A 14,385-nucleotide genomic window follows, 5' to 3' on the forward strand; every position below is an offset into this window, starting at 1 on the left:
AAGTGGGTAGTAGTGGATATAGATAGTGACTTGTTTTTCTTTTGGTAATCAAATAACTTAGACGAGCTTTAACTCCCTTAGGTTTTTTGTTGTTGTGTTGTGCTCATTCGTGTCTGACTCTGTGGCTCCATGGACTCTGGCTTCTCTGTCCATGGAATTTCCCAGGCAAATAATGGAGTGGGTTACCATTTCCTCCTCCAGGGGATTTTCCGGGGATCGAACCCAACTCTCATGCAAAGGCACTTTCTTTGCCACTGCGCCACCAGGGAATCCTGCTCCCTTAGTTTTAGGTCTTTTGATTGATCATCACTTGTGTAAATTGATCCATAACTGATTGAATCAGAGGGAACGTTGATTTTTGATCCCCTCAGTGTGGATTTTTTAAGGACATTAAAAAAAATATGTAACTAATTCCTTGATTGCTTTGCTAAAGTCTTTTATATAAGAAATACTCCGTAGATTTTTGTGCTAGGTTGAGATTTGGGTAGAATAGCTTGTTTTCTGTCTTCTCTCTGCAGGTGTTGGAAATTAATAACTATTCTTTTACATTATTTAAATACAGTACTGCCATTGGACCAAAATGTTTCTGATGTCAACCTCTTCAGAGATAAACAGTGGGCAGAACTTCTTAACCCAGTGGATGGCGAATCCTTCTCGGGCTGGGGTCATATTAAATCGTGGATTTCCTATTTTAGAAGCAGAGGAAGAGAAGCCAGCAAATGTGAACTTTTCTACCAGCTTTCCTATTAAAGCTACAAAATTTTCAAATAGTTTAAGCTTTATAAGGGAAGAAGATTCACTTCATGAAGAACAGAAATTGGAGCCTAACAGCCCGTACAAGTTACAGTCAGATAAATCTGAACCACAGAGAGTCTTTCCTTTAACTAAAGAGGGGCCACAGCTAGTGGCACATCAGGATGTTCCTGGACAATGGGAAGATAGCAAAAATGAGTTTATCACAGATCTTTTGAGTGAATTCAAAGAAGTGCCTTATAAAGACCCACTTGTTAAAAAGCTTGAACAGGTAAAACCAGGTTTGATCTGATATGTATGTGTATGATTGCACAGTTATTGCAGGTTTCTGTTTACAAATGAAAAGTCATCTGTTCCAGGTCTTTGTTTATCTTTTACTCATAATATCATACTTTGTTTGAGGTGAAACATTAAAACATGATTGATATGTAAGATACAAGTATAGCACTTAACAATATCTTCCTACCTCATTTTGTAAAAACTAATTTAGAAATGACTGATCAAATATTAGTTGATTATAAATGGACTGATACTGATCCTACTTTAAGAATCAAAGGATTCATGTGATTTTTTTTTTTCTCTTTCTTAGTTGAGAGTTTAGAATTTTGGTGGCAGATTAAGTTACTTTGGGATCCCTCTTTGGAACTCTTTATTAGAGAAGATATGAGAAAGGAGCTGGGAGGGATTAAGATTAATGTTAAGGAGCAGAGGTCCTTAAAGAAATAGTAATTTTAATTAATTTTATATCTAAAAAGCTGAAAGAAGAGCAACAGAAGAAGCAGGAGCAGCTGAAGAGGCGACAGCTCGAGCAGTTGCAGAGGCTCATGGGTGAGCAGGAGGAGCTACTCTCCTTGGTGTCTGGGCAGCAGACACTTCCAGGTATTATTTACTGTGAAGCCTTTGGTCAGTACAGTGGTAGGCAGTTATACACATTTCCTGTCTTAAGTTGACAGATTATTTCTACCACTTCTCTTGTCATGTTGCCAACTCCAATTTCAAGCCAGACAGACAACCGTGGAACGGTAGTGGTGTAATATAATACAGATGAGGGATCTGTGCCATTCTGGAACATATGTGCCCTACTTAAAGGCATTGACATTTATTTATTAAAAAAAATTTTAAAAAGACCCAACAGAATAAAGGGAGAAGGCAATGGCAGCCCACTCCAGTACTCTTGCCTGGAAAATCCCATGGACAGAGGAGCCTGGTAGGCTGCAATCCATGGGGTCGCTGAGGGTCGGACATGACTGAGTGACTTCACTTTCACTTTTCACTTTCATGCATTGGAGAAGGAAATGGCAACCCACTCCAGTGTTCTTGCCTAGAGAATCCCAGGGACAGGGGAGCCTGGTGGGCTGCCATCTATGGGGTCGCACAGAGTCAGACACGACTGAAGTGACTTAGTAGTAGTAGTGACAGAATAAAAGATGCAGAGCTGAATTTGACCTGGGCTACTGAGGTACAACCCCTGCCTGATGAATGAAAAACTGAGCATGGTCATAAGTGTGTATGTGTAGAAGCCATTCTGCTCCACTAACGAGCCATACCAGAAATACTTTCTAGGATAGTACAGGACAGCTTTTCTGTTGAATGCTAGATCAGTTAATAGAAACCATGATGTACTAATGGGGACGAGCAAGCAGTTGGAAGTTGATCTGGAGCAGTAGTTTTGAGAGTTCTTTGACCAGATTGCATAGTAACAGAAACATTTAAAATCATGACTCATAATTTCAGAGAAATTTCATGAATCAGTTCTTATTCACATGCCTGGCAGGTAGCAAGGACATTTCAAAATGGATTGTGTCCCTCCCATGGTTTGAAAAACAGTGGTCAGGGGCAGTGTGCTTGCTTCTTGGTGCTGCCTTTTAAGAGACACACTTTGCTGATTGAGTGGAGCACCTGTTCTGTTGAGAGGCTGTCCTGGACGCAGAGAATACAAAGAAGAAAGATCTTGGTAGGTGTGCATGCAGATGTGGCTGGATGGTACCTTGGGCGTGGTGGTAGCACTGGTGACAAGGAAGGCAGCAAGTGAAGAATGGCTCAGGGAATTTGGATGTTTATCTTAGACGATATAGAGAATATGATGTGTATGTGGAAATAACTGAGTGGTTCAGGGTTCCTTTATGGAGGACAGAAAAATAATAATCACGATCACTTCCATAATAGCCTGTGATAGTTTCCTGGGTAGAAATAGCATATGGTAGAGCAATAGGGAAGCAGATTTTAAAGTTACTAATGTGAGAACTACCTCCATGGAGTTATGTAACAGTTGTTTTAGGACAGTTCTCAACATTTTTTGGTTTCAGAACCTCATAACACTCTTAAATTATTGAGGACTCCAAAGAGTTTGTATTATTATATGGGCTATAGCTATTGATATTTACTGTGTTAGAGATTAAAACTAAGAAATTTAAAAGCTAATTTCTTTAAAATAATCATGTGCTATAAATAACACTTCTTAACAAAAAAATTTTTCTAAAAAATAATTGAGAGGAATGGCATTGTTCATTGTTTTTGAAAATCTCTAACTTTTGGCTTATAGAACTCAGCTGATTCTCGTATCTACTTTCACCTCCCATCTCTTCATTTATGTTGTTTTGGTTGATGTATGTGAAAAAAAAAATCCAGCCTCACAAGGACATGTGATTGGAAAAAGGAGAAAGCTTTTTCAAATAACGTGGTTATTTCTTTGATATTCCACCAAACTTAACAAGTGGTCATTTCTTAGCTGTTATGCACAGTATGGAATCAATCATATTAATGAACTTTCTGTGCTGTTACATTAAAGTATCTTGACATTTTGAATGGACTTTTCATCATCCATGCTTTGGTAAAATCATGCATTGGTTATTTGGAAAATAATAGTTCTCTGAGTGAGGTAGGTTCTAAAAATATTGCTATATTTCATTATAAAGTATGAAAATTTATATGTATTAATGCTACCACAGATCTTATCATAAAAGTCTTGAAATATAAAGCTTTCAAGCTCATGGTGATGGACATATTTTCCAACATTCTGATTTTTACTTGAAAGTTCATACTTTATCATTGGCAACAAATACTGTCAGTTTCCTTGAAATGTCTGGCTCAGTTGTCTCATTTTTGAGAAAATGTTCTGCCAAGTACTGTGGTTTAAATCACCGTAGTTCGTCATTCTTTCAAATAGAAATAATCCCTGAAAGATCGATTAGGTGAGCTTATGGCTGAAAAAATTTCACAGCCCATGGCTTAGTTTACAGCAGAAGTGATTTATGCATACTTCCCATCTTGTCCTATAAAATATTCAGAAGACATGAACTCAAGAGTTAAAATTTAACTAAAAAATTAATAGTTTTTCTGCTTGCTTTGTCTGGAACATTCTTCAGTAAAGCTGTTGTTAGTTTTCAAGTTGAGAGTGTGGTAGTGAGCACTCTGTTCTGGGTACTGGGTACTGCTGTTCTGCTTTTGAGTGAGGTCGCCAGGAAGCTCGCTGATAGTGCATGTGATCAGAGTACACGTCAGCACAGTGAAAAGGCAGATACTGTTTCAGTAGTTCTGAAGATAGCTTGGACGTTGGTGGATGCCCTGACAGAGTCTTGGAGACTGGGAGTGTACAGATCACACTTTGAGGACTGCTACTTTGGGATTTTGCTCTTCTGTCAGAGATGTCTTTAGGCTGAAGTGGGATGACCATTAGTGAAAAATACTTAGATGGGAGAATATTGTTATTAAAGACGACAGGTTGAATCTGATACTCAGTGAGGACCTACCTGACTTCAGTTTTATTTGTGGGCTAGGGGAGAAGCAGAGGGTATAAGACATAGGTGGCATGCCTCTTTTATGAAGTACTTCCCACTATGTCTTATTTTTTTGGCCATGACACATCGCTGGTGGGTCTTAAGTTCCTGGACCAGAAATTGAACCTGCACTTCCTGCAGTGGAAACACAGAGTCATAACCACTGAACTGTCAGGAAAGCCCTCTGCATTGTGTCTTTAATTCTAAGTTTAATGGAAATAATCTGGGAAAACAGGAGTAGTAAATTTCAAGGGGCTGGTACAGCAGGCAGGATAGCTAGTATTGACATTTATTCTCTAAGAATTCTGTCTTCGAGATACACAGAAAGGAAATCTTCTGTCTATTGTGTGATTTCAAAAGCAGACACTTAAGAAACAGAACAGGCAGAAAGTATTACAGGAAATTTAGGGACTACAGAAGAGTACAAAACAAAATCACCCATCATTCCACCACCGGAGGTCACCAGCATCTTAATGGGAACATAAAGAAAAAATGTTTTCAAGTGTTGTAATGCAGAGCAGTTATTGATTGTGAAGGAACAATTCAGATTATTTGTAACTGTGTACTGGTGCTGTGCATTTAACTGTTTGTCACAGGGCTTAGAGTTGACAGCTTCAGGCAGTGCTCACGGATGGAGGGTGAACAATGCCTTCCACAGTTAGGCAGGCTGCAGCTCTGGCGTGTGAACACTGCACGTGAGTTGTGGTGTAAATGCACTTTCAATCAAAAGCATGCAAAAGTCACTTTGGACTCTTAAAATTTCATGACTTTGTTAAACGTTTCCTAATAATGAGGGAAAAAAGTACTTTTCTCACTTTGGAGGAAACATAGGTGCCATTAAAAGGTAGAACAGAAAATGTTATAGAAAGTCATCAGTTTTGTTGATTTTCTTAATTGTAAGGTTTAACTCCACTGCCTGATGACCAGAGCCAGAAAAAGTACAGACCTCTGGGAAATTCAACCACTGTAGAGAAAACCATGCCCTTCTTGCCATCATATATCTACCAGAATCAAAGCCAAGAAAAAAAACACCCTTCTAACATTTTATCCAGTGAACAAAACGACTTCTGTAGAACTACTCATCAGGATTTTGTTTTAACTTCAAGAAGTGGTGCTTCTCCCAGTGTGTTTTATGAGGCACAGTGTCAGGAAGCACTTGTGAAAAAAAATGATTTGAAGGAAGAAAACGATAACTATTCTAAAGGTGAGTTACTTATCTTTTTCTCTTCTATAGTTAATGGACACTGTCACCTAGTTGTTCTAAGACCAAGAAAGTCCTGCGTATTTTTCTCCTATTTGTGTCCTTTTTTGTCCTCCTAAATATTTGTGTATTTATTTATTTGGCTGCACTGGGTCTTAGTTGCAGCATGCAAACACTTAGTTGTAGCATGTGGGATCTAATTCCATAATCAGGTTTGAACCCGGACCTCCTGCATTGTGAGTGCAGAGTCTTAGCCACCGGACTACCAGGGAAGTCCATGCTACGTCTTTAAATGAGAGATCCTAACTTCTGTACAGCCACTGAGCCTGGTTTGGACACAGAATTTGTGACTTTCCAGGAGCAAGTTGCAGGATGACTCTTGCTGACTTCAGACCTTGTCGTGGTAGCATCCGGTCTTTAGAAAAGGAGGAAGCAATTTCTGCGGGGATCATTTTTCTCGAGAGCTTAGGAAAAGTTTGAAATCTATTTAAAAAGTGTGTGTCGGTGGTAGGGAATAGGATAGAAGATGTGACAGGTGAACAATAGATTAGTGATGGGACTTACTACTTGTAAGAGAAATCCCTCCAACCCTGACACCCTTACTATATCTCTGTGTTCCCAGCATCCAGCACGTTTCTGCCAGAGCGCTGGCTCTTAGTGTCTGCTCGTTCCAACCTCATCGAGTGCTCAAGGCATTTCTAGTGTAAAGTCCTGTTTCTGTGCTCACTCCCTGGCCTTTTTTTTCTTTCTATATTTGGTAATCATAGAGTGAGTATTGTGTAATAAATTATGTTCTTTTCCCACTCAATGTGGAAAGTGCTCATGGCACTTTCTGTAGCCCTCATAACCATAATTTTAATGTTATCATTATGCAGATCATCAAATAATGTCTTTATTTCATGTTCTTTATAGTAGGACTGAATCATTTCCAGTATTTTTAATTTTAATTTGCTTTTCAACTTTAATGATTTTTATGTATATGTTCTTTAGAGTCATATATAGAAAAACACAAATGATACGACAAAAAGTCTTTACTCAATAGTTAGTACTGGGCACCTTTTGTGGATAATATCTTATTCCTAGTTTAGAGTAATTTTTTGGTATAAAAAGGTCAAATGTCTTTTCCTTATTTTTTATACAGTACATTCCCTTAATCTTTTCATCTTTATTTGGTGGCACTGTGCAGCATGTGAAACATCCCTAACCAGGGATCAAACCCTTGCTCCTTGCAGTGGAAGCTTGGAGTCTTAACCACTGGACTACCTGGGAAGTCCCATTGACCTTTTTTTTTGGCAAATTTCAAACATCCAGAAAAGTTGAAAGACTGCTACAGTGATTACCGTGTACCCACTACGTAGATGCAGCAATTGATATTTTTCCATATTTATTTTGTCTATCTATATTTGTATGTTATATATATCTGTATCTATACTTAAATTTATCTGTTTATATCTGTACATATTGATAGTTTGCTCAGTTGTTTCATCTCAAATTATATGGAGACATTATTTTATATAATTTCAAATATTCGGAAAAAATTAGGACATTCTTCTATATAACCACAATACTATTAATATTTTTGTATCCAGGGACCTTAACTATGGAAATACAATTTAGAATGCTCCCTGCGATCCCAAAATTGCCTCTTTAAAGTGTTTTTTAAAAGTAGCATCCGGTCAAGTTATTGTATTACATTCAGTTGCTACAATTCTTTGAGTCTTTTATAATTTAGAAAATTTCTCCCCCTTAACATTAACTTTTTGAAGGATGTTGTGTTTTAATTACGGTTTTTCAGTTTTCTTTATCATATTAAAGAAGTCCTTGAGTGTTTTAAAATCTTTGGTATACATTGTTTACCTAAATTTTTTTTTAAGCATAGTAACTTGTAAAATTCTCACATTTTAAATCTTTAATCTGCTTTTCTTACTTAACTAAATTGCTCCTAATTTTTGTTCTAGGAGAAGGTATTTTACCATGTTTGGAGAAAATGACGGAACAGATTCAGGAAGGGAACGATACGAACTTAAAAAAAATTGGTGATTCCTCAGAAGTGGTTAATATTGAAGAAAGGTATCATTCGCGTTGAAAGGAATTTAATATGAGTCATTATTATTGGTACTTTCTTTGTTTGAAAGATCCATAGTTTTCTTGCTTTTGCTTGGACGTGCTTTTAAGTATAGGATTGAAGATCCAGCTTATTCCATATTGTCAGCAACAGTAAGAGGTTGGGAAGATAATCAGTTAAAGTAGCCTTGACATTGTATTGGAAGAATCTAGCAGTTTTTTCCAGAGAAGGCAATGGCATCCCACTCCAGTACTCTTGCCTGGAAAATCCCATGGATGGAGGAGCCTGGTGGGCTGCAGTCCATGGGGTCGCTAAGAGTGAGGCACGACTGAAGCGACTTAGCAGCAGCAGCAGTTTTTTCATCTAAGGGAAATATCTGGATAAAACTAATATTCTCTCAAATAGGTAAATCCTGTTTTGGAGAAGAGAAAGATCATATATTGGAGTTTCACATATGGTATCACTTATAAATAATAATTGAGTGTGGTTATAGAATTTTAAATTTATTTTTATATCTAAGATAAAATATCAATAGTGAGGTTGTTTATTATTTTCTTAAATATTTTAGTATATATTATGGAATGCTAAATGACTTGTTCATATTATTAAGGATCTTAAAGAATATTTATTTAATGAACTATTCTTGGAAACATCTTAGTTATATAATGAATATGCTACTTTAAAAGTTAATCTGAGGTCAGTAGGTAGACTTCAGAGGGGCTTTTTCAAATCACATATAGAGACATGTATTTCTGTATTCGGGAGATGGAATGGAATTGTAGATTTTAATAGATTCTCAAATGGAATTTGTGATGTTGGAAAAGGTTAGTTCTCAGAGGTGTGTATCAGCCACACTAAGTGTAAAGTATTCACCACATCATGGTTTGCATGTTACATAACTTTATTTTTATGATTAGGCCTATTAAAGCTGCTATTAGAGAAAGGAAACAAACTTTTGAAGACTACTTAGAGGAACAGATTCGATTGGAAGAACTAGAACTGCAACAAAAACAGCTAAAGGTTAGCATTTCTACTATTTTGATCCAGTTATCTAAGGCTTTAGAGATTTGTTTATAATTTGCTTAAAAAATAGCTTTGAGATTACTTGGATATCCAGAATTAATTCAAATATTTTTTTATTTTAGGAAGCAGAAGGATCTTTGCTTATCAAAGCAAAACCAAAACAACCATTCTTAAAACGAGGAGAAGGTTTAGCCAGATTTACTAATGCTAAATCTAAGTTTCAGAAGGGGAGAGAAAGTAACCTAGTCACTACTCAGAGCATTTCAGAGGACCAGCCTGTGTTTAAATCAGATAAACAACAATTCCAGCGGAAAACTGCTCTTATAAATAAAGAAATCTGTACAGAGAACCTTCCTGTTAAAAAGAACAGTAAAGTCAGAACCAAGTGTCGTTCTCTCACACTCAGTCAGAAGCCAAAAGTGCTTAAGAGTAGTAGTAGGAAAAGTCTCTCTCCATCAGGATTGAAAATGCCAGCAGAGAAGAAATGTGATGGGCAATTTAGAGAGCAGATCAGTTTAGGAAAAAAAGTGGAATCTAATAATAAAGAAAATGTACCTGAGTGTACAAAACCTTGTGGTGTTGGTTGCACAATCTGGAATAAGGCACACAATAAAGACAGACTTCCCATTTCCACAGGATTCATCAGCTGTATGGCTTCTCAGAACCCAGCAAGTGAAACTTTGAAAGGGTCAGAATCTTCTCTTGATGATTCTCTTCAGAAAAAGTTAGAGAATTGGGAACGAGAAAAGGAAAAGGAAAATTTGGAATTAGATGAATTTTTGTTTTTAGAAAAAGCTGCTGATGAAATATCATTCTCTAGTAACTCCTCATTTGTACTGAAGATCTTAGAGAGGGATCAGCAGAACTGCAGAGGTCGCCGGCTGTCTTCTACCCCTGTCAAAGGTGTGCGGGAAGAGAAGACAGCAACACCAAGTTCTGTTAGTCTGTATAACCAAAATGAGGATCCGGACCGTGCCCAGTGTGGAAGCAAGGCTGAGTGCGAGGTTGCTCCCAGACAGCTTGATTCAGTGTTCTCACCCGGAGGATTGTGGGCGCCGTCCTGTGAAGTCAGGAGGAGAGTGTACCAAACGAATCCTCCTGAAAGGCAGACCAGGTGGAGTGCAGGTGATGGTGAAGGTGTTACAGACAGTGATCATAGCACCGATTTGGAGGAACAGCTTGACGTCACTATAAAGCCATCATCTGAGGGTAAGGAAAGGAGTTCCAGCAGCAGAGAAGATAGTCCGCAAGTCTGTGATGGTAAGGGACCTTTTCGGGACACCACGACTCAAGAGGAAGAGAAAAGGAGAGATGTTGATTTAGATTTGTCTGATAAGGATTATAGCAGTGATGATTCTCTCATTATAGAAAGCTTGAAAAATAAAGTTTCTGATTCCTCCGGAAGACACTCATCTATAAGTGTGAATAAAATTGACTTTGATGATGAAAGAACTTGGACTGACCTTGAAGATAATTCATTTAAACATGACGGTGTTCTTGGGAATGAAGCCATTTATGGGACTCCCCAGACAACCTGCCCTAGCAAGAGTGAAATGTGTGTACTGGACAAAACGATAAAAAGGAAGGTTGTGCCAGTCAAGAAGGGAGAAGACTTGGGCAAATCCAGCAGGGGCCCAAGCCCTCCTCCTACCTCAGATCTGATGATGGAATTCTTTCCTTCTCTGAAATCGAAGTCAAAGTCACACTCAAAGTCGCACTCATGCTTGGGAAAGGATCCCAAGTTAAACACAAGTCAAGACCACCCACCTGGTATGTCAGAGTATTGTAATGAAATGTTGTAAGTTTAAATTTATTTTATCAGTATGTTGTCAGAATGTTTCTTAAAATCTTAATCTTTCTAGATGCTCAGTAGATACCTAGTAGGTGTTTGTTAAGGTTGGATTTCTTTCGTGAGCCTAAATAATGTAATAGTCACACACACACGTGTGTGTGCACAGACTAGTATTAAGAGATTTGGAAGAATTGTGATTGCAGATTTTTTCAAAATTTAACCTGTGTCTTATTGCTAAGGCTTTAAAATTAATTACTGTAAGGTGAGATAACGTTTAAGTTTCTTTAATAACCAAGGGGGCTATTGGGCTTCCCTCATAGCTTAGTTGGTAAAGAATCTGCCTGCAGTGCAGGAGACCGGGGTTCGAATCCTGGGTCGGGAAGATCCCCTGGAGAAGGAAATGGCAATCCACTCCAGTATGCTTGCCTGGAAAATCCCATGGACAGAGGAGCCTGGCAGGTTACAGTCCATGGGGTTGTAAGAGTCGAACACGATTTAGTGACTAAATCACCACCAACAACCAAGGAATACCCAACTTGTGGTTGGTGTTACTGTGTTACCTCCACTTGTGCACATCATTTTAAATCAGTTTTTTAATGGTCTCATGCATTAACTTGCTAAATGTGAAGAAGAAATAGAGTAAAATCCGAGTTTCCTCTCTTCCCCAGCCCCAGACCTGGGCTCCTAGAGACACCAGCTTTCCCATTTCATTTGTGTAATCTACCAATATTCCATGCATATGAAAGTGTATGTGTGAATGTGTATATAATTTGCCTTTCTACACAAATGTAAACACGCTTTGTATATACTGCTCTGCTCCTTGCTTGTAATACATTTTGAAGCTTGTGCTAATACACATCTGTCTTATTCCATTTCATGGCTGTAAAGTATTTAGTTGATGGGATGGACTTTCTAAACTTATATTGAAAACCAGTTTTCTATTCTTTTATGTATATTATAAACTCGAATGTCTAGCGAAGCATGGGTGCTTTAAAATATAAGCTATTTTTAAAAAATAGTATTTTTTGCAGGAAGGCTGGAAGCTTAAAGTATGGAAGCAAAAGTGTTTATAACTAGACTATCCTAAGGTATAGTATAGTATAGTGAAGTTGCTCGGTCGTGTCTGACTCTTTGTGACCCCATGGACTGTAGCCTACCAGGCTCCTCTGTCCATGGGATTTTCCAGGCAATAGTCCTGGAGTGGATTGCCATTTCCTTCTCCAGGGGATCTTCCCAACCCAGAGATTGAACCTGGGTCTACCACATTGTAAACAGACGCTTTACCGTCTGAGCCACCAGGGAAGTCAATCCTAAGGTAACTGTGATGTATTTCTTTACATTCATTTTTCCTATGTGTTTTTAATATGGTAGAGACATATAATTGGCCCTATCCTTTTTGACTAGATGTATGCAGTGCTTTGGCCATATCATTAAAACTGTTTGTGCACTTTAAAGAAAAAATGGTTGCAGAGAATTATATTAATGTAGCATAATTTTATTTAGTAGTTTCATGTTGAACATTTCAGTTGTTTTTTACTATTAGAAATAACACTGCAATGCACATTTTTGTGTAGAATGACTTGTATGATTTTATAAGTTCATTCTTTAACTAGATTTTTAGAAGTGGATCAGAGAGGAGATACATGTATTTTAGTTTTGTGATATAAATCAAGGTTATTTTCCAAATGGGTGGTTGAAGGACGAAAGTATAGGCTATTCTGTTAAGTAGCAAATTTGATGTGGAAAAGGTTTTAATTTGTATTTCTTTTATTGGTAGGAGATAAACTTTGATTTTGATGTTGATTAGTGCATTCTTATGAATGCTTATTCATGTTCTTAAGCTGTTTATGTATATTTGTTCAAAAATTTATTTGAATGACTTTTAAAATATATAATGTTAATTTGTCATTAGATTGTTTGAGGTAGAATGATTTGATTCTTCAAGTTTAGATTGCCCCATCTGCAAAGTTAGGCCACTGTAAATTTTTTTGTCTTTTAGAAGTATTGTTCCTAATGCTTTTTAATAATACAGGTATTGAGAATATCTTCAGCTCTTAGTGTAATAGCTAGCTAGTGTTTTGCTGCTAAAAGCTTTTTGTGAAGTTCAGTATTTGTGGTTTATCTTCTAGGTGGCAATGCTCGATCTCAAGTTTTGAGAGAGAAAATTATTGAATTGGAAACAGAAATAGAAAAATTTAAAGCTGAGAACGCATCTTTAGCTAAACTTCGCATTGAACGAGAAAGTGCCTTGGAAAAACTCAGGTAAGTGGGAGGAAATGTACAGTGATCCAGTTCTATCTTTAAGATTATATCTAAACTATTTGAAACAATTCCTGTTAATCTAGTAAGAGAAGGACATGAAATACATACCACAAAAGAATTTAATAAATTTAGATAAAATGACCTGTTGTGGTCAAAGATGTGTTAAAAGGGGAATTCTCTTAGTGATGAGGTCATAAACTGAAGTTTGAGAAGCAGTTTGGAGCTGTGAATCCAGGCGCCACCTTGGCCAGTGTATTACGTTCTAGGGCTGCTGTGACGTAATGCACACAAACTGGGTGGCTTAAAACAACACAAATTAATTTTCTCACATTTCTGGAGACTGAAAGCCTGAAGTCCGGCATCAGCAGGGCTGTGCGTTCTCGTCTGTCTTCTCTTGGTTTCTGGTGACCCTCGGCCGTGCTTGGGTTGCAGCTGAACGTGGGGTTGTTTCTGCCTCTGGGTTACTGAGGACAGTGCTGAGGAGCCACCCTGCTCTTCCACAGGGGCCACACCAGTCACGCCGTGTTCGTCTGCACGAGCCAGCTCTGCATCCTGGGGATCAGGCGTGGTGCGTTAATGCCTTTACTGTGCTGTTCAGTTTGGTTTGATAGGGTTTTTTTTTTTTTGAGGAGTTTTATACACGTATTCATCAGGGACATTAGCTTATAGTTTTCTTTCCTGTGTTTTTGTTTGCCTCTGGTATGAGAGTGAAAACTAGCTTCACAGAATGAGTTTGGAAGTGTCCCTTCTTTTTAAAGATTGGTATTAATCCCTCTTTGAGTGTTTGGTGGAACTCACCTGTGAAACCACCTGTCCTGGGCTTTCCTTTTGTGGGAAGTTTTTGATGACTGATTGAGTCCTCTTATTTGTTATTGGTCTGTTCAGGCTTTCTCTTCCTACTGGGTCAGTTTTGGTAGGTTGTATGTTTCTAGGAATTTGTCAATTTCTTCTGAGTTATCCAGTGTTTTGGAATATAATTGTTCGTGTGTGGCCCTTTTTATTTCTGAGGTATCTGTTAAGGCCTGTATTTCTCTTTTTTTCTTAGTCTGACGAGGGGTTTGTCTCCCCTAATGCGTGTGTCATTCATTTAGTCACATCACATAAGTCCTGTAGGCTTTCTTCACTCCTTTTCATTCTTTTCCCTTTTTTCCCTCTGACTGGGTATCTTCAAGTCACCAGCCTGTGCAGTCACAGATGTTTTTCTTCTGCTTGAGTCTGCTGTTGAAGTTCTCTGTTGGATTTGTCGCTTCATTTCTTTTATTCTTCACCTCTAGAATTTCTTTCTTTCTTTTTTTAATAGTTTGTTTGTTCTTGTTTTGTTTCACATGTTTTTTTCCCTGATTTCATTGAGTCGTTTATCTGTGCTCCCTTGTAGCTTGCTGAGATTCATAAAACAATTAATTTGTGGTCTTTGTCAGGTGGTTTGTAGATCTCCATTTCTTTGGGCTGGTTACTGAAGCTTTGTTAACAGTTTCCTTTGGTGGTCTCATGTTTACCTGATTCTTACTGATCT

The 14,385-nt window shown here is 37.8% G+C and overlaps 1 protein-coding gene across 12 annotated transcripts in view; it reads left to right on the plus strand.

Moving 5' to 3' along the window:
• The window catches only part of CENPJ (centromere protein J), a 37,377-nt gene that overhangs the window by 3,109 nt on the left and 19,883 nt on the right, over positions 1 to 14,385 (plus strand). For 8 of the 12 annotated variants that reach the window (XM_027973683.3, XM_042254931.2, XM_042254932.2 and 5 more), the window contains 7 exons: positions 563 to 1,024; positions 1,509 to 1,632; positions 5,431 to 5,733; positions 7,689 to 7,800; positions 8,713 to 8,815; positions 8,941 to 10,588; positions 12,740 to 12,872. In XM_027973683.3, the coding sequence (XP_027829484.1) occupies positions 563 to 1,024; positions 1,509 to 1,632; positions 5,431 to 5,733; positions 7,689 to 7,800; positions 8,713 to 8,815; positions 8,941 to 10,588; positions 12,740 to 12,872 (2,885 nt within the window). Of the gene's footprint in view, positions 1 to 518; positions 1,025 to 1,508; positions 1,633 to 5,430; positions 5,734 to 7,688; positions 7,801 to 8,712; positions 8,816 to 8,940; positions 10,589 to 12,739; positions 12,873 to 14,385 lie in introns of all 12 variants that reach the window. The other 4 variants (XM_060394514.1, XM_060394517.1, XM_060394513.1 and 1 more) reach the window with 1 other exon arrangement.

The sequence above is a fragment of the Ovis aries genome, chromosome 10 (assembly GCF_016772045.2).
Source record: "Ovis aries strain OAR_USU_Benz2616 breed Rambouillet chromosome 10, ARS-UI_Ramb_v3.0, whole genome shotgun sequence".
Classification (NCBI taxonomy): domain Eukaryota; kingdom Metazoa; phylum Chordata; class Mammalia; order Artiodactyla; family Bovidae; genus Ovis; species Ovis aries.